The 23,784-nt window shown below is 46.5% G+C and overlaps 6 protein-coding genes across 6 annotated transcripts; 3 read left to right on the plus strand and 3 right to left on the minus strand.

Annotated features, from left to right (window-relative positions):
• Window positions 1-1,798: 1,798 nt before the first annotated feature.
• On the plus strand, window positions 1,799-5,071 carry C922_02303 (hypothetical protein; the record flags this gene model as incomplete). Its single annotated transcript, XM_008817902.1, has 6 exons — window positions 1,799-3,705; window positions 3,925-4,026; window positions 4,204-4,272; window positions 4,402-4,494; window positions 4,718-4,789; window positions 4,933-5,071. The coding sequence occupies 6 exons, from the start codon at window positions 1,799-1,801 to the stop codon at window positions 5,069-5,071; spliced, it is 2,382 nt and encodes a 793-aa protein (XP_008816124.1).
• A 207-nt stretch (window positions 5,072-5,278) lies between these two features.
• On the minus strand, window positions 5,279-10,258 carry C922_02304 (structural maintenance-chromosome 1; the record flags this gene model as incomplete). Its single annotated transcript, XM_008817903.1, has 1 exon — window positions 5,279-10,258. The coding sequence occupies one exon, from the start codon at window positions 10,256-10,258 to the stop codon at window positions 5,279-5,281; it is 4,980 nt and encodes a 1,659-aa protein (XP_008816125.1).
• Window positions 10,259-12,341: 2,083 nt separating this feature from the next.
• Window positions 12,342-13,985, plus strand: C922_02305 (hypothetical protein; the record flags this gene model as incomplete). Its single annotated transcript, XM_008817904.1, has 2 exons — window positions 12,342-13,724; window positions 13,839-13,985. The coding sequence occupies 2 exons, from the start codon at window positions 12,342-12,344 to the stop codon at window positions 13,983-13,985; spliced, it is 1,530 nt and encodes a 509-aa protein (XP_008816126.1).
• Window positions 13,986-14,791: 806 nt separating this feature from the next.
• On the plus strand, window positions 14,792-18,250 carry C922_02306 (hypothetical protein; the record flags this gene model as incomplete). The annotated part of the gene is made up of 2 exons (XM_008817905.1): window positions 14,792-17,962; window positions 18,143-18,250. The coding sequence occupies 2 exons, from the start codon at window positions 14,792-14,794 to the stop codon at window positions 18,248-18,250; spliced, it is 3,279 nt and encodes a 1,092-aa protein (XP_008816127.1).
• An 839-nt stretch (window positions 18,251-19,089) lies between these two features.
• C922_02307 (hypothetical protein) lies at window positions 19,090-19,560 on the minus strand (the record flags this gene model as incomplete). The annotated part of the gene is made up of 1 exon (XM_008817906.1): window positions 19,090-19,560. The coding sequence occupies one exon, from the start codon at window positions 19,558-19,560 to the stop codon at window positions 19,090-19,092; it is 471 nt and encodes a 156-aa protein (XP_008816128.1).
• A 1,468-nt stretch (window positions 19,561-21,028) lies between these two features.
• On the minus strand, window positions 21,029-23,251 carry C922_02308 (hypothetical protein; the record flags this gene model as incomplete). The annotated part of the gene is made up of 1 exon (XM_008817907.1): window positions 21,029-23,251. One exon carries the CDS (start codon window positions 23,249-23,251, stop codon window positions 21,029-21,031), a length of 2,223 nt encoding a protein of 740 aa, XP_008816129.1.
• Window positions 23,252-23,784: the final 533 nt, after the last annotated feature.

Consider the following 23,784-nt stretch of genomic DNA (forward strand, 5'->3'; position numbering starts at 1 on the left):
CCCCCCCCCAGTCGATCCTTCATCAATGTCCTATACTCCTCGTTACCTCCCTCCTGCTTACCCCTCTTTTTTCTTTGGTAGATCCCTGAGAAGCCTAGCGAGCAGGTGGAGAAGGTCCTCCTCCCCCTCATTTCTTTTAAAACATTTTACGAAGATGTTATCGCGCAGGTAGGCTCTTCAATGCATAAAGAGGAATCATTCTTCATGGAGATTCCCCACCCCACAGGGAGAAAATCCCATTACAGGATTATACTTCCCCCTCCCCGTCCTTCGCGTTCTTTCCCCTTCCCACAGACCATTATCGAGGATATCATATCAAGAATCATCGATCGGATAAACGACTACTACCTTCAAGAGGTACACTCACCTCGGGGGAGAGGAAAAAGAGACAGCTGCTTTCCAGAGGGAGAACTAACATGTAGTTTGCTCTTCCCCCGAATGTGCTGCGTCATCGCCGCTTCACCTTTTCCACTGCTTCTTCCCTCCCCTATACCCTCCTCACTCACCAGATAAGGAACCTCATTAATGTCAAAATTGATGAGCAGAACAAGGGCATCATGAAGCTCAACCTGGGGGAACCCTTAAAAGTTAGACGATCGAGGCGGCTTCTGTTAGCACTCCCCCCTGTATGGACGTGCAGGGGGAGGGAGACGATTGTTTGTATCTTCTCTTCCACCTGACCTTCCCGTGAGGAAAGACGCAAACCTAGGCGCAACCTCGTCTCTGGTGACTGCCATTCATTTTCCTTCTGCGACTTTCCACCCCCTTAACCGAACCTTTCTCAGGATGGGGACACCCCGTACGAGGAAAAAATAAGGAGGCAAATTCATTTGGTACAGTTTTTTTTTTTTTTCTAGTCAATCTGTGGACGCACTTTTATTAGTTGGAGATACTCCTGCACGTTGTTCACCCCTCCAACATGTCATTCACCTGAATGCAGTGAATACATCCTTCTCATGCGCATATCCACCTCCCCCTCTCTTCAGGACGTTTGCCACTATGCCAAAATGTGCGAGGAGAACTTCAAAATAAACGCAGAAACGAGCGCAAGCATGAACGCATTAGTAAGTCACGCGTCATTTAAGGAGTAAATTTTCCGAAGCGGAATGAAACGGAGACGATTCTCGCGAGGTTGTATTTTACACGTGTTGCATACGTTGTAGGTATGTCGAAAGTCCCCGTTACGGGATGATCCGTTTTTTCCTTTTTTTTTTTTTTTTTTTTGTAATGAAAGAGAAATACTACTCCTCCCTGTATTAAACGCCTTCGGGGTTGATGTGCCCCCTTTTCTTTGTTCACCTTTCCCTGTTTGGTGACATCGCCACGTCATTCTGTGGCATCTCACCCCATTCTGTCATATCGCCACGTCATTCTGTGGCATCACCACTTCGCATAAGCACCTCCGTCGCGAAAAGGGGAGGAAAAAAGACCCTTTTGGAAGGAGTTACCCCTGAGAGCAGCCTCACTAGGACACTCCCCCAACGTGTCGCATAAGTATTGCATAGATTGTGAATGCTGTGCAGGAACAGAGGTTGGCCCTAAGCAAGTGGTTTCTCTTTTTTTTCTCTTTTTTTTGTGACTCCCTATTGTGCATTCCCGAAAGGGAGGAAAAACAGTGCGGTTGACACCCCCGGAGAGTGGGCCATCCGTGGGTGTATACAAAAGAAATGGACTAAGCGAGATCAGTTTGTCCAAATGGGCCCGTCCAAATCGGCTTCTTAAAATCGGCCTGCTAAAATCCGCCTGACAAAGCGACACGCACTTAGGGCGAGGAACGAACAGGAAGGGCACCAGCAAAATGGAGGACATGTGTCCACTGGAAAGAAATTCCTTCCCCCCGGATGACAGCGTGGGGAGGACCAAGGAGATAGTAAAGCACCTGAAAAAATGCCCCCTATTTTTAAAGGCTCTCTATCTTCACTACAATCCATTCTGCTTTCCCAGCATAAATGACACGAGTAGGTACCTAATGGACAAAGAGGATGTCGAAGCTGAGCTGAACCGATACTATGTCGCATTCAATGAAACCATCCTCCACATTTTAAAAGAAAAAATAACTATCACTAGCTTCAATCAGTTTCACACTCTTAAGCATAAAATAATTTTCGAGCGATTTTTAAATCACGGAGTGGAGGAGTTGCTGTGCAGGCTTCGGGACGACGCCTTTTTGAGAGCGCTGCAAGGAGAGGTAGCGGCGGGGGTAACAGAAAAGGGGGAGCGAAATGGTGAATCGCCAACGGAGCACCCCCCCGAGGGAGATCCCCATTTAAGCACTGCCAACCGGTTCTTGGATGGCCACATCGCCACAGTGAAGAAGTTGATATACCATTTGAGGGAAAATCCACAGCGGAAGAATGGAAAGCACTCCTTTGTAAAGGAGCACCCGGGGAAGTTATCCCCCCATTGCAAACTAATACAGACAGAGGAGGGAAACACTTGTGGTGCCGATGCGGTGAACACAAATGGGAGGGGAAGCAATCCCAAGGAGAAACACCCACTGCCCATTCTCACCCTCAAAAACATCGGGAACATCCACAAATATCGACTCTGCCAGGAGCTTCTACAATTTATAGACAAGGAGGTATTCCCCCTGAAAGGAAAAAATGAAGAAGAAAACATCGACAAGGCAGATACCATCACGGAAGAGCAAGTGATTGGGAGAGAAAACCTCGACAGAGACGAAGTGATCAGCATCGTCATATACACAGTCATTTACCTATGCTGCAAAATGAGCATTATCAAAAGATTAAAGAATAAAAATTTTCATCACAAAAATTGCCTGAACAGTTCAGCTAAAAAATCGATATTTTTTTTTTTGGAAAACTTAGACAAACATGACTTACAAAATGTGAACCTAATGTTTTTGCTTCTCCATTTTAACGACAATTTGTTGGGGATCTTCGAACGTATGTTTAATGAAGGAGGATGGAATGGAAGGGAAGGCACCTCCCTCAGGGACTACCTCTTTATCGAGCTGGGTGCCGGGAAAGCCAACACGACGCGATGGGTCAAATTTATTATGGACGACTTGGTCGACATTTTGGAGAGGTTCCTTATGCGTAGGGGTAAGCGGCGGGAAGATGGCGTCGGGGAAAGGGCAACCCTGACTGGAGAAGAAGTGGACAGCCAAGCGGGGGAGCGAACAACCAACACGATGGAGCAGTCACCCGGAGCAGTGGAACCACGGGAGAGGTGCAAACTTCTGATCATCGAGAGGGAATCACTGAGGAACAAGAAGGAAAAAAAAAACTTCCTTATGCAAATGACCCAAGAGAAGAGCCAACATCTGATCAGAGTAAAGGCAGACATCTCAGACTTCCATTTGTTAAAATTTATGCACTTTTCAGAGAATAGCTTCAAAGGGGAAGGAACTTCCTCCGCTGTGGCCTCTTCCTCGGCCGCGTTCATTCCTGACATCATTCAGTTTTACTACTACAAGGGGGTGTACAATTGGAGGGGGGGCGTTCCCGTGACGGATAACCTGCAGGATCCCACGCGGGATGACGAACAAGACAGGGGTCCTCTACCCTCAAGGGGTGATCAAATCGACGACCCGCTCAGAACGGACCAACAGCCTAAAGATGGAGGTGCCCCGATAACGGAAGCGTTCCTGCGAAACAACCTGTCTCAGTTGGGCACCTACTTCGATGTGCACGTAAAGAAGCTCTTCTCCTTTTTGACCCAGGGCAATAACAACCTCTTGAGGTCCGTGAGGGGGGAGGCGGCGCCAGGAGGGGTCAGGCGCATGTCACTGCGGGGGTAGATGTGTATATGGGCATATGCCTATATGTATATATGCCTATATGTGTGTATTTGTTTATATTTCTCTATATGAAATGAGGTGATGAGCAAACCTGCCAAGGGCACTCCCTTCTCCCATTTTCTCCTCTTCCTTCCCCCCTTTTTTTTTTCTCCTTTTTGCAGAGTTTACGATGACATGAATAACTTCCTCAGAAACTTCGACTGCAAAAAGGTGACATTTCTAACGAAGCACTTGTGTGGTAATGGCACGGACTTAGCTCTTAGGTAGGTGGAGATAGGAAGGCGGTTACCCCCCTCCCCCCCTGCCATCTCCTTGGCAGTATGAAGACGGGAGAATTGCAGGGGAGTGATTCCTTCATAGAAGCCTCACCCAGGGTAACCTACCCCATATAATGTTACATCCGTTTGAATGCACCCTCCCCCCCGTCTTTTCCTTTATAGAATGCTCGTGAACAGCTGCAAGAAGGACAAGGAAAATTACTTCATTCTCGCCCCGTGTTGTCACCATAGGTATGGGGGAAGGCATAACAAGTTGTCTTCAACTAGCAGTTTAGCTCCCCCTACCCAGACAGGTGTGTTAAGCGGTACACCAACTTATCATCACCTCGTGCACTTTTTCTTCTTCTTCTTCAAATGCAGATGTGAGGTAGACAAAATTTTGGGCTTTAAGCTTCTAACCGAGTTGGGCATCAATCAAGAGCACCTGCAACACGTCGTCAGACACATGTCCGGGTGAGTCCAGCTGCCCCGTCGCCGCCCACAGATGGGCAAGAGGAGAGAAAAAATAGAAAAAAAATAGAGAAAAAACACAGCAGAAGAAGATCAAAAAGAGAGCAAAAGGAGGGAAAATTATCCCAAAAAAGAGCGCCCTAGGAAGGGGGCCCCTAAATGGACCTCTAAACGGGCCTACTAATGGGCCTACTAATGGAGAGCCTCCCTCCCCGTGCACCCGCAGCTACGCCTCCTGTGATAACCACGCGAAGAAGACCATCGGGAAGAAAGTGAAGCTTCTCGTGGACCTCGCCAGGTGGATATCACCCCCCATAAGACGCCGGTGCAGCGCGTGATGGCAAGGCAGTGTGGCAGATGTCGCGACACCGGTGCATGATTTGTTATCGCCCCCTCCCTGCGCATACACACATCGCGGTGCGCACCCCCTCCCCCGCGCAGGATCCTGCACCTTCTGGACGAGGGACTACAGCACGTGTACCTCATCAAATATGTTATGCGAAGTATAACGATAGAGAACCACGCAATCGTCTTTTTTAACCATCGGAAGTTGGACTTGCGAAATTTCAGGCACGTGTAAGGGGGGGGGGGCCCAGCGTACAGGAAAGAAAAGGCACGGGTCGTAGCTTGTGGTAGCGCATGGTAGCTGCTGGTAGCAGTTCGTAGCAGGTGGGGTTCCCTACTATCCGATGAATGGCCGAAAGGAGAGCCACCTCAGGGTGAAGCGCTGCAGGCGGATGTGCCACACAGGGAGGCAGCTTGGCTCCCTCCTCCGCCACTACGCCTGTTACACCTCCTGGCGGTAGCGCGAAATGTCGAGCGTGACCGTGCGGGAACACTTCTTATGCTTGTTTTTGTACACCCCGATGAGGGTCTGACTCTTGCTAAAAAACTTCTCTTTCAAAGAAATGACGATAACTTGGCTGTTAATAGAATTGAGATACCTGGCGAGGGCACTCATCTTAATGGGATCCATATTGGCATCAACTTCGTCCAAAATGATAAAGGAGTTACTTATATATTTCTGAATGGAAAAAATGAGTGCCAGTGCGCTCATGCTCTTTTCTCCACCGCTTAACTCGCTGATCTCAAAGAAACGTTTCATGGGTGGCATATTATTGTATCGAATGCCACAGTAAAAGGGTTCATCATCCTTATTGAATTCGTTCAGATTAAAGAGATCCAGAAAAGCTTGCCCTCCCACGTGATGCTTCACACTGTATGTTAGATTATTATACACATTGTCGATGACATTCTTTATGTAGTTAAAACAGTGGAGAAACTTGTATGATCTTTTTTTTTGTAAAATGCGAAAGTTTCGTTCGAAGAGATTACATTCCTTTCGCTCATTTGAGAGAGAAGCATCGATAAGTTTCAATTTGGAGATTAATTGTTCATACTCTTTTTCGGCACTTGTGTTTATGTTCCTCATTTTGAGTAGTTTTTTTTTCTTTTCGATTTCTTTTTCAAGCTTCTCCCGCTCTGTATTGATTTCCTGTTCGTTGTCCATTTGTTTCAGCTCCTCTGGGAGTGCGTCGAAGGAGATGTTGGCCAGAGTGAGGTCTATCTCTTCTTCGTCCTCGTCTTCCTCGTCTTTGTCTTCTTTATCTTCTTTATCTTCTTCGTCTTCGCTACCACTACCCCGAGTACTGCTCCCGCTGGCGGCGCTCCCCCCGTCCGAGTCGTCCTCCTCGCTTCCCTGCAGGAGCTTGCTCACGCGGCCCTTGCGTGTACGCCGCGTTGTTCTGTGCCGGGTTTGGGCCTTCCCACCCCGCTCATCGGCAATCGCGTAACTCGCCGCGAACACATTGACGCCATTCATGTCGCACTCGCTGATGAGGTCCTTCACCAGCGTGACGTAAATTAGAATCTTCTTGCGACAGTTATCCACCTTGCTCTGCATCGTCTCATACTTTTCGAAGTTCCCATTTATTCGATCTCGCAGGTCATTGAGCTCTTGGTTGATTTGGACCAGATTCTTCAGATGAGTGTCCCGTTCGATGTCTCTCTCCCGAATGACGTTTTCCGTTTGGTGCATTTTATCCATCTGCTCCTTCTCCTCCTCATTCAGTTTGTATAGATCCATTTTGATAGTCTCTTCCTGTTTTGCGGCCTTCTCCTTCTTGTGAAATAGTTGAATTTCGTTTCGTTTGTCTGTCAGTTCGTTAATGTCGTCATTTAGCTTCTTTATGTTGTTCTTTATGCGATCAATGTGATCGTCTATTTTCTCCATTTCCTTTGAACTCCTTTCAATGGCCTCGTAAATATTTTCCATCTGGAACCTCTCATTTAGTATTTTAAAAGAATCCTTCTGGTAAGACGCCAATCCTTTTCGCTCTTTCAGCAGCTCCGATTCGTAACTCTCTAGACTATCAATTTTTTTCTTCATCTGTACGTTCTTTATTTTTTCAATCCTGTCTTGATAACTCTGTATGGTGGCTTGTTTTCCTTCAACTTCTTTCTCGAAGATCTCCTTCTTTATTAACAAACTAGCTGCCTTTTTCTTATTTAACTCTAGTTCGTAATTCGTTTTGTTAATCTGTTCATTCGTCTGAATGACCTTCTTATTGCAGTCGCTGATGATGCTTCGACATTCCTCCTTCTCATTGAGGATCTTATTATACATGCTGATGTTGAGTCTCCTGTTACTGTATCTTTCTTTGTCTCCGTGTGTGGATGATATGTCGACGATTAGATTGTTATTCTTTGATACGATGTGTCCATTTAGTGTCACCATGTTTGCATTCAGATGTGGGAACTTGCTTCTCACCTCCTCTGCGTCTTTTATCCGTTCCACGATCAGTGTGTTTGTCCCTATGAGGTAGTCAAATAGGATCTTAAACTGCTCGTCGCACACGAGACAGTTGTTTGCCAGAACGATGTTCTTCTTCTTAAATGTATTCATTACTTTTTCCATCATTTGATGGTCTTCCTCGTGCCAAGTCTCCTCCGAGGGGTCCTCCCCCCCGAAGGAAGCGTAGCCGGTAAAGCCTTCATTCCCCTGTGGGGGTCCTTCCCTATGTGTACGCTGACCCCTCCTGCGCTTCACATGTTTGACAAAATCCTCCATAGGAATGAAATCCATCTTGTGCACCTTATTGTCCTTGAGGTAGCGAATACATTTCGCAGCGACGTCCACATTTTTTACCACCAGGAAATTGTTATACTTATGAATCGCATTATTAACCGCAGTGAAGTAGACGTGATTGCTGACCTCGTAGAGGGAGCTGACTTCGTCATATATCTGGTCCTCCCCGAAGAGATTCTTCATATTGGAGATGATTTCCTTTTTCTTCTCAAATTGGATTAGTTCATTCTTGTGCACATTTAATATGTTCACTTCGTTGTCCAGCTGTTCTATACGTTTCTCCTTCTCTGAGATGGTCTGGTGGAGCTCTCTCAAGTGTGCCTTCATCTTTTCCACCTTCTCCTTGTCTCCCTCGATCAGGTTACTCAGTGTGTTTACTCGGCCGCTCAATTCATCCATGGTGAGTTTCTCCGCCTCGTAGTCAAGTACCTCCTTCTGCTTCTTCCTACCCAGATTATCGCACTCCTCCTGGAGCTCCTTTATGTCCTTCTTCAGCGCGTTGGCTAGCGTGTTGTAATTGTTTATGCTGATATTGCTGTTGGCGCAGAGGTAGAGATATTTCTCTTTGCACTTTTTATACTCACTTAAGTTCTCGATCAGATCTAACAGGTTGCATTTCCGAAATAGGGATTCTTCCTCCTCACTTAGGGCAGAAGCGTTCCTATCGTTATCTTCTCCACTGCTTAGACGAAATGCCCGCTCAACCTTCACGAGGTTATCATACATCGTTTTGTGCCTCTCCTGGATGTACCTCTTCACACGGTCGTATTTTTCCATAAACTTTACGATGACCCCCAGTTTGTTTGACATTTCTCCTCTCAGCTTCTTCGTCTGTTCCTTCACCTGTTCGTTGAGATTTTCGGAAAACTTCGTGCAATGTGTCTGTATGTTCATTTGTAGCTTCTGATTGGCTAAGACTTTGGTGAGGGAGTCCTGATTGAATTGCTTTTTCTCATTAATCTCGTTGAGGGTGACTTTCAATCGGTTTAGTTCGACACGGTAGTTTCTAATCTCGTCTTCTATTTTAAGGAGACTTTTCTTTGTCAACAGTTTATTTTTCTCCAAATGGTTAGCCATATCTTTGTCCTTGGAGAGAACCTCTTGCTCGAATTCGATTTTCTCCTCCTTATAGGTAAGTAGATCCTCCTTTAGCTTTTCCTTTTTCCTATGGAGGTGATACAGTCGGAAAAGGTAGAAAGTTTTTACGTCCTCTTCGTGTTCCTCTTTCAATTGGTTCTGCTCAATATTATCACTGATCTGCATTTTGTGTATTTTAATTTCTTGTTCGATTTTTTTCTTTTCATTGAGATAACTCTTGCAAGTCATCTGTTTCTCCTTTAGCTTTTCCTTCATGTCTTCATAAACTTGTTCGTACTCATCTGACCCGCTAATGTATTCGAACAATTTGGCTAGTTCGTTTGGTTTCTTATTTATTATATCTTCAATGTCTCCCTGGAAAATTAGACATGTCTTCGTTTTCGTTTCTATCCGATTCTTCTTCAGAAATGAAAGGTATTCCTTATACTCCACGGGCTTCTCATCGATGTAGTAGCTACTCCCTCCTCTGTAATTTAACGTCCTCTTAACTTCAACACTCTCTTTGTTGCTTTCTAGGACAAGTTTCACATAACACTTCTTCCTCTTAAGTATCTCCACTTTTTCGTTCTCCTTGTGATGAATCAAATGTTTCATGCTTCTCACCCTAAGGCATTTATTATTTATTCCTAGAACGAAGCATATACAATCCATTATGTTTGACTTGCCTGACCCGTTTGGACCTATTATCGCTGTGAATTTGGAAAACGGCCCGATGATATTTTCCCCTTCGTAACTCTTAAAATTACACACCACTAGGTACTTTATCGAGCAGAGGTCATTTTCTCGATATGCCATGCTGGACGCCATGCTGCTGTTGTTGAGGTATTCGTTCGGGAAGTCCATCTGGGCCGTAGCAGCGGTGTTGGCGGTAGCAACGGGGAGGAGGCCACTGGATAGAGGGATGCCGCTTATGGGGTGAACTCTTCCGAGGGGCTCCCTCCCATCAAGCGGCATCCTCCCAAGGGGCTCTCTCCCCGGGGGCTCCCTCCTTGGGGAGACTTCACTCCCCGTTTCACTCCTCACCACGCATGCGAGGTTCTGCTCCCCAGATACGCTTCTAACCGAATTGGCGTCGTCTGGGCTGTCTTCCTGGAGATCCTTCGGCTGCTCCACCGGCGGAGCTCCTTGGTCTGCTTTTCCCCCTCCCTTCGAGACTGCCCTTGTTCCTCCGTTTCGCTCCGCCGCCTTTCTGCCACCAACTAGTGCGGCCCCTTTGGGTACCTCCCTGGCCTGATTCGCCCCATCCTCTGCAGGTATCTTCTTCTTGACAGTCCGCTCCTTATCCTCCCCGCCGTCACTATACATTCCCTTCAGTACGGCATACTTCTTCCCCTCATTACCATACTCCAAATGAATGGGCTTCGTACTGGAGAAATTAAAAGAAGATTCGTCGGACCCATCTAGATACTCCTCATTTATGAAGTTATTAAAATCTTGGTCGTAGACCTTCCCCGAGGTTGTTATTATATTGTTCGATCCTTCGTTTTTGTCTCTGTCCGTATCGAGTCCGCTGCCGAACTCGTCCTGCTCATCGGCTATCCTCTCATTGGGGTCGTTACGTCTGTTCCGTTTCCTCTGCATCGTCTAAGTGGCGCGTTGTGGGAGGCCAGGATGGAAAGATGCGAAGACGCCACGAGGCAAAGATGCAACGATGCAGAGAGGGTGTGCCGCTTTGATGCCCCCTCAAACGGCCAAACGGGACGGTGAAGCGGCTCAGAAATTTAGCACTTCAGCGGCGAAGCGTAAAACGCGGAACACACCACGGGGGAGGAACACCAAAAGGGGAAACGCCCAAACGCACACATGCTTTACGCGCTTCCATACACGGAGGCTTTTCCTTCCTTGCGTGTTTTTTTTCCCCCTTCCCCGCTTCTTTTCTCGCAGGAACAGAGCAAATAAGTGAGTCAACCCGCGCTGTGCACAACGTCCATGTCAGCGTAAAAAAGGTCAATTCACCTCCTAAGCTGGAGCTGAACTCGTTGGTACCTTCGATAGACCTTTCTCACATAAGCCTGCGTTTTGTTTTCCCCCCAAGTGTACATACATGGGTTTACTCCCTCGCAGGTGGCTCGTTCGTATGCTTGCTTTTTTTACACTTTTTTTATTCTTCTTTTACTGTTTTTTTTCTTTTCCACCACTTGACGACCGTACACATGAAACATCCGTGCCGTTCGTAATAACAGAATAATTTGTTCACCAGAAGAAGTAGAATGAACATTAAGAAAGGGAAGTTCTGCTTGGTGTGAGCTTTTTTTTTTTTTTTTCATAATTTGGTTAGCTGCACCGTTTTTTTTTTTTTTTTTTTGGGGGCCCATTTAGTGATCTTGCCTATGAGAAAAGGATGGAAAAAAAAACAGGCTAATTGAAAAAGCGGGCGGGGGAGCGACAAATATACCTACCCCATCGATCATCTGACGAATTGGCACTGTATAATTTTTGTCTACTCAGACATACGCGGCACACACCAGTTGGGGGGAAAAGAAAAAGAAGAACTATAACCTGTCCAAGTGAGCAGTAAAACAAAGGCATCGAAAGGTTGGACGGACTTGGTCGTTAAAGGAAACTCGTCCGCCAGTAAGCCTTCACTGTGATCACACCTATCCGTGAGAGAGTAAATAAGAGGTCTCTTAAATAGTTAATTTCCACTGTGTGACACCTCCTTCGCGCGTACACGATGCGCTCAACGAGAGGATGATTGACCGATCTACTGAAGTAGTGGACGTCAGGTTGAGGCCCCTCTGGGGAGGGTAGATATATATTCGTATGCGACTCAAAGGGGTGGTCACCAGACGACCTTCGCACCGTCGTTGTGCACTCCTCACATGTTTCACTAAGTTTTCGCCGTCCCTCTTCCCACCTCTACAAAGGGGGTCATTGCTGGTTTGTTCAGAATACCCCTCGGGGGGCGGGATTTTTCACGAAAGGGATGCCCAAGGGAGGCCACTTTAAAACGGTGGACAAAGTTTGCAGGTGATTAGCATATTATTTTTTTCTTCTTTTTTTTTTTTTTTTTGGTGAGGGTAAAAGTAGACAATTGCTCCACGCGGAAGGGGAAAATGTGATGCGAATTCGCTAGGGAACACCTCACCGGAGTAGACACTATCTTGACTTTTCACTACTCTTTTATTTTTTTTTTTTTCGTTTTTTTTTTTTTCTGTGTGCACGATTCACGCGACTGTGAAGTTATAGGCGCACTGATGAGCGGGGTCATCCTCCATTATCGCCAATGCGAAAAGGAGAAAAAACTGTACTTACTGTTCCTTTCCACTCTGAGAGGCTTCCCCTTCGCGCTGCCATCTGTGTATTTATTGTCTATTGTGTATTGCCCATTCCGCATTCCCCATTTGCTCACTCCTGGGGGGAAAGACGAGAGGGTCGCCCCCCCCTGCGCAAGAGCATGTGCGTAAGGAGGAGGATGCGAATGAACATACACAAAGGCATACGCACGGATTATTTTTCCTCCCCGTTCGGATATAACTCGATTTCACGTCCATTTGGCAATTCCGCTTGGGGAGGGTCCCTTTTGGCTCAGGGCGGTGAGAAGGTGTACCGACGCGGACACGGACAGGGATATCCCTACCCCGCCGCTCCCCCTGTGTACTTTCCTCACGTTTCTTCTTCTTTCCATTCCTCCTCCTTGAATTCGCCAAAATCGCCACCCAAAATGAGCAAAATAATTCAGCAGATATTTGAGGACTACAACCGGTCCAGGACGCAGTTCACCCAGAGCATATACGACATGTGTCTAAAGGCACACAACATGGAGATAATAATCAGCACGGATATCATAATTATGATTCGGCCACTGATCCTTGACAAAGTTCCAATCGTCCAGCAGAATGCCACTCAGATATTAGCCAAAATGGCTAGTCACTCGGAGGAAGTGGCTCTCACGATTTTACAAAATGATGTCTTACCACATCTAGTCTACTGTCTAAAGCATGAAAATAAGAATTATCGAAAAAATTGTGCCAATACATTGAAGTGTCTAGCTAGCCATAATGCCAAGCTAGCCAATTTAGTAGCGGAGGAGGAAAACTGTATTGATAATCTTATGGATTCTTTGGACGAATATGACATTAGATTGAAGGAGGCATGTATAAATGCACTTTGCGCGATCGTGAAGAATGACGTGGATTTGTCCAACAAACTGATGGCAAAGGGGATCATCCCTTTGGTGATTCTCTCCCTACAGGAGAAGGATACAAACCTAGTGAGGAGTTCATTAAACATATTAACAGAGCTGAGTAAGCAGACCAACGAGATCGCTAAGGAGGTGGTCGATAATAATGCTCTTCCGCATCTGATAAAATTCTTAGAACACACAGATGTGCAGGTAAAACGTCATGCGTGTAACTGCCTCGCTCAAATCGCAAAACATAAAGAAGACTTAACTGAACTTATAATTGAAAATGACGTGTTTCCAAGAATCATTTACCTCCTAAACGATAGTGACGATGTGGTAAAAAAGAACTGTGCCAATTGTTTAAAAGAAATGAGTAAGCATAATGAAGATATTTGTAAGATTATTACCCGTGCAGGTAGTCTTCCCTTCCTATGTGAATGCATTGAAAAGACCTCTCGGGGTAGTGTCCGACTGCCCGCTATCCTATGTATAGGCTTCATTGCGTCCTTTTCCGAATCGCTAAGCTTAAATATCATTTTATCAAATGCTATTCCTATTTTAAAGAAATGCCTAATTGAAGAAACGGAGGATTACATCAAAGCTGCATGCGTCTGGACGGTTGGAAATATCGGGAAACACTCTTCCTCTCATGCTAGCAAGCTATCCGATGAGAACCTCCTAATCATTTTAGTAAATCTGTACAATGCGAATGACTCCTCGGATGATTTGAAAAAGAAAGTGAAACTCTCCTTCAAGAGCGTCATTCAGAAGGTCATCGATTTGGAGTCCCTAGAACCCGTTTTCCTCAAAGCGACGGCTAAGCTAGCCAAATACTGCATCTGTCAGTTCGCAAAAATTATCCCCAAGAATCCCACCTATAAGAAGTCCTTCATCAAGTCGGGCTGCTTGAAGTACCTGCAGGTGGGAAGCGCCTACATGCACATACCGTTTGGCGTACCTCTACCCACACGTTGGCCGACAACAGTTCATACGCTCCTGGCCCCTCACACGTTTTCCGACAACCCCCCCGCGCAGGAAATAAAGAACTCCGAGGAGGCCAAGAAAATCGAAATGGAGATCAACACCATCAACAAGTCCTTCCCAGAAGATATCATCAACTATTACACCCCTGGCTACTCAGAGACGTTAATAAAGAGGATTGACCAGGCGGGGAAAAGTTAAAGCGGAAGCGGCAGGAAGGGGGGAACCTTCCCTTTGTGTCCGCCTACCCCGACCCCTTCACTACTCAGTGTCGTTTTTAATTTCACATGTGCTGCGTTTACATGTGGAGATTTCTTTTCTTTTTTTTTTTTTTACTGTGCACCGCTGCCTCCCCCCTTTGGGAAGAACTTCCCCTCATAACCCCTTGTCAATAAACTTTTCCCCCACAACTCCATTTTATCAATTAGGAAGATTTATTAAAATATACCCTTCCCACGAAGGTGTACTCATCCCACAGGTGGGTCTATGAGGTCACCCCTAAGTGTACACTACCCAGTGCAATTGCGCCACTGACTTGGTGAAGGACTCTACAAGATGCGATGCGGAATTGGGCGGGCGCAGACCATTCTCTGCCTTTCTTCCTGATGAAACGGGCATGTAGGGTTACACTTGTTGGTCAGTTCTTCGCATCGGCATTCGTCACCGCTGTTTGGTTTTCTTCACCACATGGTGGATGCAGAGATGCCAGCTAAAGGGGTGCTTCGCCACATCCTGCAACGTCTCGTAAGGTGGACTAACAGCTTCTAAGGCGGCCTACCCCCACGTAAGGCCCTTTCATGAAACCGATACTGAGGAGAATAGCCCCCAATGTGCTGCCCGCCCCCAATGTGCTGCCCGCCCCCACTGCTTTCTCATCATGCCGCTCGCACCTCCCGCGTGGGGAAAATGCACAAAAGGGGAAGCCCTGGGAAGGGGGAAAAAAAGCCATCACAAGGGGTTCCCTCGCGGAGCATGAACAGGACGTGATAAATTGTATACGAAACAGGATGCCAAACGGAGAGCGGCTGATGCCATACGAAGAGCGGCTGAAGCCAGAAGGAGACCGGCTGATGCCAAACCAAGATCGCCTAATTGCAAATAAGATAACTCAACTACTTCAGCACTACAGTCGACACAGTTATCCTAATGGGAATGTCCTGCAACTGATACGTTCCTATGTCAAACATAATGTAGACAGCTTCTCCCTAATCAGACTATGTGGGTACGTAAACTATTTTCTAAATTTGAAGGTGAAAGGGGATAGAAGTTTCAATTTCGTCATCACCAATTCGCTCATAAAGAAGATTAAGAATGACGAGTTTGTCGACCTGTACGGCGTTTGCTTAATCGCTAAGTTTGTCCTGAGGGAGAGGGTTAAAAATGGAGACCTCCTCTCCTTGCTGGGTTCGCTCGTACGAAGCAAAGGTGACGCAACGGCTAGTCCGTTTGACGTGTATAATTTGGTAGTTTCTCTTCTGAGCATTCAAAGCGAGGGGCTGCTCCGGGGGGACCTGTCGCCCACAAAATGGGGCACAGAAAGAAGCAAACAAAGCAGCAGACAAACTTCTACTCACGACATTGCCACTCACGACACTGCCACTCACGACAGCGCGTACCCCTCAGATGGAGTGACCCACATGAACGAACAAAACGTGCACGCACTGCTCCATCTATACCTTAACGCACGAAGAGTAAAAAACGAAGAACTCGTCCTAATTATCAACACCCTCAGGAGCATGGACAGAACGGCTTTCTTCTACCAGATGAATTTAACCAAAGATCAGAGGGTCCAACTTTACGAGGCTCTCCTAAGACGAGTGAATTTCGAGCAGAGGTTCCACGGGAAGGTACTTGCGCTCTTCCTATTTAATTTACGAAAAATGGTCAAATTGGGGGAAATATCCGAAGGGGTCTTTTTCTCCACTGTGCTCAACTTGGGTGCGGCCTTCAGGGAGGCTGCCGCGGGGACCAAGTTGCAGGCGATGTGGGCGGAGAATCCCACTCTGAGAATCCCCAAAGGTGTAGAAATTCCGACGGGGGACGTTACGAATGGTTTGAGTGGCCTGGATGGTCCCGATGGTATGGATCGTCTCCATGGCAACCTCGTGGGGGAGGCTGCCCAGGGGGGGCCCCCACAATTGAGGACACATTTTACCCTGCAGGAGATCGGCATGGTGCTGCAATTTTATGACGCCCTGATGGGGGTCTCCCAGGGGAAGAGGGGCAGCACGGGGGGTACCTTGCAACCGGTGCGACACACCGCATTTTCACAGCAGGGTGGAAGTTTTTACGACGAAGGGGCAGGTGCAGCGCGGCGGATGGAGGGACCCACGGGGGAAGAAGGCGCTGTAGCTGCGGCCAACCCCCCTGTAAAGGACCTTTCTGAAGACGCCCCGGTTGAGGAGACGCCTCCCCTAGCTGAACTGTACGAACCGTCAGTACACCTGCTGAAGGAAAGCCTCCTTCTTTACGCCCAAGCGAGTTACAAAAAAAAGGTAAAAATGAACACCCTCGATTTCTGTACTCTACTCAAGGGACTCTCAAATGTTTTCCAAAACACATTCCTAGATAGAAACATACTTCCCCTTTTTCAAAACTTTCTAATATATAATGGGAAGAGGATTAAAATAAATGAGTTGCAAATGATCTTAAAGTTAATTCTGGAGAAGAGAAAATTGGACTTATTCTCTCTCTTGTGTGGCGGTAGGAGTTGCTCCATTTTCGAGCCCCTGCAGAGTGTACTCTTGACAACGGTCCTGAACGAATCACCTAACTGGTGGAATCAGGAAAGGATGGAAGCATGCATCATGTGCTTCTACTATTTGTCCTTCTTAAACTTCAACCGGAATACGTACCTCGTGGTGAACCGATTTGTAATGAATCACGTGACATACGGCCGCGCCGTTGCGCTTGTGCCCTACGTTGTTCTGAGCAAATTTAACTACCACCTGTTGGAGGTGAGAGCGGTCAGGAGAGCGGAATCGGTTATAGTGTCAGAAGCAGTGGGAGAAGCGGAATCGGTTAGAGGAGCAGAAGCGGTGGAAGAGGCGGAATCGCTTAGAGGGGCAGAAGAAGCGGCAAAAACCAGCAACGACGAACTGCCCCCAAACGGGCAAATCACACCTAACTTCGACAGGATGGACACACTCTTTCAGTTAATAAATCGACACTTCGAAAAGTATAGAACCTTCTTTGTGCTAAACTGTCTTTACGCGCTTACCAAGTTTGTAAAGGATAACAGGACAATCGGTTTGCCACCGTTTTCGAATTTTTCCTTCCCCGAGTTATTCAGCAAGTTGAGCGATCGGCTGTTAATGCAGAGTGGAGTGAGAAGGCAGCCAGAGGGGGACAACATCCGCACTCATTATGATTTCTTTGTGAATTATGTGAAGTACAATTACTGCCTACTATTCCTTTGTCAGTATGTCGATTTGGAGATTTTTCTCCAGAGGGTTCCCTTAGAGGTTGAATTTCCATTTGGATTTTACACCCCTTTTAATGCCTACCTCACCGCGGAGTTTTTAGCCAACTATGAGCGGCTGTTGGGGAGCGGCCGAGTTAGCGGCGGAGTTAGCGGCCGAGTTAACGGGGCTGTTACTGGGACCAATTCACTTCCGTTCTCGCGAGAGGTGATGAACTCCCCGTGGAGAGAAATCCAAATGGAGAAAAAAAAACTGCTGAAAAATGTAACCAAGTACGCAGACGCGCACTGCAAGGTGATGAGCATACACGACCTTATACACTTGATCAAGGCGTTCAAAGTGGTAGCCCCTTTGCTGGGAAGTGGCCATCTGTCTACCCTCCACACGTGCATGTCAAATCTCCCTTTCAGCGGAAACGTTAAGACGAGCACCAGCTTCGAGCTCCTAACAGAATTGATCAAATTTATGTACCACTTTGAATTGCAAAACGGGGAAGTGTTTGACGACTGCCACGATAGGGTAGTGGACATGTTGATACTCGCATTCAGAATTGTTTTTAAAAATTTACCTGACCGTACAGACAATAACTACCTTGGCATGCTGCAGTTTTCCCTCCTGTATGTGTCTCACTTTGTGCGCGGAGCAAATTTGCTTTTCAATTCGCTATCCCTCACCGATTTGAAACGGGCGGATTACTTCACGAGCTTGTCGCCGATGAACTTGGACAAGTACCCCCAATCCTCGTGCACATTTCAGGTGAGATAATCTCACGGGGGGCGAATCCCCCTGTGTGTGTTCGTTTGTTTGGCTCGCTATTTGTGAGGCAGCGACAGAGTGTGCACTACGTTAAGCGCTTCGCTGCACTTGTGCACACGTCTGCCCAATTTAGCACACCTTCTCACCTTTGCACAATATTTCCACTCCTTCCCTATGCAGCTACAAATTTTAAAAGTCCTTAAAGGAGTTGTCAAAAATGATAAGAGGCTACTAAATGAATACCGCGTCGGCGACACACCGTACACGGTTGACATTCTTATAACGTAAAAAAGGGAAAGAAAGATGGGGGAGAAATAAGTTAAGTGAACCAAAAAAAGGGAAGACGCGTTTTTTTAATGTATCCCTTTCAGTGCGCACTGTGGAGCGGCATCGGACAGCGGTCGGTATGCGTCCCTCTCGCGCAGGCGCCAGTATTTTTTCTGAACGTTTCGCATGTTTTGTCTGAACAGTTCACATGTTTTGTCTGAACAGTTCATATTTTTTTCCTGAACTGTTCATATTTTTTTTTTTTTCTGAACTGTGCATTCTTTTTTTTGTGTTTGTTACTTTTGGCCGACTGCGCCATGGGTTGCCCCACTACGGGAGGAAAATCCCCATTTTGCAAAAACAAAACTGCGCTTAATGTGCTACTCGGAGGGTTTACTCGGATAAACGCTGTCCAAAGTTAAACCTTTTTTTGTTTTTTTTTTATATTCAAGAAATGTCCACATGTGGCCGTAAAATTGCTGTCCTGGGGGGGTCCGTCCTGCCTTGGATAATTCTTTGATACGTCCCTTCTACGCTTTGTGAATATGTCTACGCTTTGTGAATATGTCTACGCTTTGTGAATATGTCTACGCTTTGTGAATATCTCTACACTTTGTGAATATGTCTACACTTTGTGAATGCCCCCCCGAGCTTCTCCATCTAACAAAACGGGTGTGTCTACAAATGACGTCTTCTTTTCTTCACTTTCGTAAACAGCTCGGTGACATACCGCGTGGGAGGCTTCAACAGGTGGGAGTTGCTCCATGGGAAATGTTTTAAACGGGGCTTCGTATAATCATTTGTATAGTCACACGTTCGTCCGTCACGTTCATGTGCAACTTCTGTCGTTACTTCTTTTGTCACCTTCTGCGGGTACTCTTCTTCTTCCGCCGCGCCTGTGAACTGGAGGACCTCCTGCTGGAATGCTCTGATGCGCGCGAAGGGGACGAGCTGGACCTCCGGCCATCTCTGAGGCGTCTCCTTTTGTCACCGCCAGCCCTCTCCTTATGCTCCCTCTTAACACTGTGCTTTGTACTTGTATGTTTATGCTTCCCCTTGCTCTTCCCCTTATGTTCATATTTTATCGAAACAGTCTTCCCATCAATCTGTCCACCATTCATATATTCCTTTGCGATCGTCGCATCCATTTCGTTTTCAAATTTTATTCTGGCGCACAGGAAATTCCCCCCCCCGTTGCTCCCACTTACATTTTCCTCATCGAGCGAAATGTGGATGTCCTTTAAGTTCCCAAAATTCAGGAAAATTTCCTTCAGGTGATCTGCTCTTACGTTTTTTGTTAAATTGTAAACATATAGGCAGTTATCAGTCATTTCGTCTTTCTCTGTTCGGAAGGGGGAAACGGCAAATGGGGAAGCATCAAATAGGGACGCCGCAAATGGGCCAATCAGAATAGCATAACGACTGTGTCAGTTCAGCAGGAATTTCCCCTCCTCTATTTTTACCTTCTTGCTTTTTTTCTATTTTTTTAACAAAGGAGAGGCGAATTTCTCTTCCTCTGAGAGTCTCGCGTGGGGTAATCACCTCGTTTAAATTTATACGCCCAATAAGTGGTACATTTTCAGGTTATACCCCCCTGAATGCACCTCATGAGAGAAAAATAAATGGATCTCCTCACTCGTCCCGCATATACTACTCCTATGTGAATGTTGAGAGGGACGAGACCATCCAGCTGGTACATCGCTTCGTGGGAATGCCCAATGAAAAGGCAGTCACCGCTACGATACGTGCCATATTTCCCCGTGACGCCAGGGCCAACCCGTACTATAGCGAATTTTTCCGCTTTACCCTCCCCGTTTCCCTTTGCATGCCCGCCCAAGGCACCCAAATGAAAGTCACGGACCAGTTGCGATGTGGCTTGCCCACATGTAGAAGGTAGTTCACTAAGGGTGTACAATTTCCCACATGGGCTATAGACCCCTACTACGATTCAGTAGCGAAAAAAGAAAGTAGCTGCACTGATAAAACAGTCATTCGGAAGAAATTACCAAAATTCATCGCGTAAGGAGGAGGGCCCCTTAAGGGGAGGACAACAAGTGGTATTCTTTAAATTTAAAAAGTTTATCTTTCCTTTTTTTTCGTTTTTTTTTTTCCTTTTTCGTAAATTCGAAAATGCTACTTAAGGTTTCTTCAGAAAAGACAAACAAATGGCGTGCACATGTAGAGGAAATCACACAAGTAGCACGCACAAGACAGGGACAAAAAAAAGCCCAAAGTAGGGGGGAAATTGGGACAGACAGAGGTCAACATTAGGGCAAAATTGGGCTAAAGCAGAGGCCCAAATGGGGGGAACACAGTTGAATGAGAATTCTGCGCGCACTTGGAGAAATTTCCAAAATGGACAAAACAAAAGGGGGAGAAATCAAAAAAAGAACGGAAGAGTAAAACAGAACAAATAAAATAAACAAAATAAAACAAAAAGAAAGAGATGTGTGAAAGGGGGGGTTGAATACAGGGACGCATACTTATGACGAAAAAATTTAAGTCCAAATGGAAGCTGTCATGGGAGAATGTGCAGATGGGCGCGCACACCATGTCCCCATTGGGGGGAAGTTGTCACGTAGAGGGGTTAGCTGTTGCATTGCAACTTTGCTCCCCTGTTTTATGGACTCCCCGGGGAAACTCTCCCTTCCCCCCCAGTTGCTGTATGTCCCAGATATGTCTAACTCGTCGGCTGCTTTGCCCATTTCGTTGGTTGTCTCCTCCCTCGCTGCTCTGCCCATTTCGTTGCTTGTTTCCTCCCCCGCTGCTTCGCCCACTTCCTCGCATCACTTCCTCGCATCACTTCCTCTTTTTGGACTCGCGCTGAGCCTGGGCGCCCTGGGGCGCGGCGGCTACATCGGTGGGACCCACCCGGGAGCCCCCCTTCTTATATACGCAGTACTGCACCAAAAAAATAAAAAACACAATGTCGTTGCCCAGGGCGTTCCACTTGTGCATAAGGGGAATGCGCAGCACGAGCGCAAACAGGTCATCCACGAGCACATATGGGAGAAGAAAGAAGAAAAAAAACAGCGGAACGCGCTCCACCGTCTTGGTGTAATAATTTCGCAAAATCTGGGGACATATGAAGAGAAAGTTAAACAAATAGGAAGAGAGAGCAGCCGAGTGAATGATGAAGGCGTACACGGAATCATACGGAGTGTACATAAAATTGTATGCACACATGGATACTACGGTGCAGATCATGACGTTTGGCATCTTCATTTTGATATATTTTTCGATTTCCTCCACCTTGGTCCGCGACTGCTTCTTGTGCATCCCCCCGCCGTTGGCGATGCTTGGGCTGCCAGTGCCGCCTCCCCCGCCGCTACCCTCGATATCCTCCGTGTTTCTCGTAATGCACACGTACGGATAGACCTGCATAAATTCAATGTCATAACGATCCAGCAGCTTCCAAAGACAGACAGCCATCTTGGCCACGCAAAAGAGCATCAATATTTTGCAGTCACTTCTATTCTTCAAATAAAGAAATATGAACGAGGTGAAGAGTAACTTAAAATGAACGGTGCCTGATGGGAAGGAATATAAGTGATTCACCCCGTTCCAGTTAGTCAAGTCAAACACGAGAGACACCAGATCGATTAGCAGAAGGATGAAACAAAGAATACATATGATGAGGCACAGATGGATATTCCCACAAAAGTGTATGACCAAGTTATCCAAATCGTGTGACGCAAATTTATATTTCTCTTTCGCGTAATTCACATTAAAGATGACGATGTTGTAGAGATTGAACTGGGGGAGGCTCATTGGAGAGTATTCAATTTCAATAGTATTTTCACGCTGCGTATGGTTGTCATTCGAGTGTGTCACATTATCTTCTTGTGTGTGTTTTTTTTTTCTCCTTCGTCCGAGGTTTTCCTTCTTTGCCTTCCCTCCGATTTGAAGCAGCTCATATTCATCTTCCGGAGTCAGGTGATCATTGTAGTAGGTTGGAAGGAGGTACATACTATTTTGTTTGTCCAGAAATATGTTCGAGAAAAATCCAATTTTATTTACGTTGATATCATTATGCTCGATGACAGGGCCAAATTTTACCTTCTTAGGAATGTAAAATTTTTTCAGTTTTGTTTTTTTTTTCACATGTCTTCTTTTTGGCCTCATTTTTTTGTTTTTTTTTTTTACATCTTGGGGAGGCTCTCTTCTGGCGCTTTTACTTTTCCCACGTTCTGACGCGTCACCTGTGTGGGTCTCCTGCTCATTTTCTTCTTCGACCTTGTCCTCGTTGTCGTCGTCTTCCTCCTCAGCCTCGTCTTCTCCGTCTGCGTTGTCGGCGTGCTTCTTGGCATGCTTCTTGGCATGCTTCTTGCCGTGCTCCCCCTTGTACTGACCGTTGTACACCTCCCGTACCTCATCATTTTCTTCTTCCTCCTCGTCGTCGTTTTCTTCCTCTTCTTCTTCCTCTTCCTCCTCCTCCTCGTCTAGGAAGCCCTTCCAGAGGTATTTCTCCTTGCGAGTCCACTTCTTCCCCCCGCCTCCCTCCCTCGTGAGTGCACTGGTGACGAAGCCATGTCGGTAGAGTTCTCCATTCACGTAGGTAAGTATGTGCAGGTAAATCTCTTTCCTCTTCTTTATGAGCTTCTTCGGGATGGTAAGCTCAACGGAAGGATATTTCCTCGGCGCGAGGAGGTTCCACCACTTGGTTCCTCCGCCTGGAGGATGACCATAACTCCAGTCATACGAGACGTTGTTAAAATTATACACGTTAATAAAATCTTTTTTTTTCTTCAAATAGTTCTCTTTCTCATTTACGTATCTGTTCAGGTCAATATCTTCTTCACATGACATGTACAGGTGATAATCCACTTTGTCTTCTTGTTTGAAAAAGTTTGTGAATGCCCTATGAATATATTTCTCACCAACGTGAGGTTCTTTCTGCTCCTTTTCCTCTTTTTTCCCATCTCTTGTGTGTTCATACACGGGGGTCCTTACATTTTGATAAACATGATATGAGCAGTACACAATGTAGTAGCATATGATTCCCACTGCGAATTTTATCATTTTTCAGTGCATCCTTTCGGTTTGTCTTCGCTCTGGGGTGGTTGTGGCACACTCGCTTCGCACAAGGTTGCAGGCATGTGGATGGACACACCGGACAGCTGCCCACGAATGGCTCCTCACGAGGGACCCCTTACAGATAACAGGTAAAGCAACGCGTCCTCCCCACCGCTATCGCTGCTGCGCCGCAGTGGGGGGTAATTCACACTGGGGGGAGAAGGGGCGAGACGGGGCGAGACGGGGCGAGACGGGGCGAGACACATGATTCGCGCTATCAAACGGGGAGGACTTACCTCAACCTGGACTTTCTTAAAAATGACGCGTGTGTAGACGCGAACGCGTGATGGCTACTTGCGTATGGAGCACGCACGCATGGTGGATTTGATTTCCTCTCGCTGTGTACACTCTGGCATTTTTATGTTTATCTTTCCGTTCGCGTTTGTATTTCTTTGTTCGTTCGTTCGTTTGTTTGTTCGTCCACTTGTTTGTTTCCTTTCTGTTTCTTTTTTGTTTTTTTTTCCAATTCAGTTGAAGAC

This window comes from Plasmodium inui, assembly GCF_000524495.1.
Source record: "Plasmodium inui San Antonio 1 unplaced genomic scaffold supercont1.8, whole genome shotgun sequence".
NCBI classification, from domain to species: Eukaryota; Apicomplexa; class Aconoidasida; order Haemosporida; family Plasmodiidae; genus Plasmodium; species Plasmodium inui.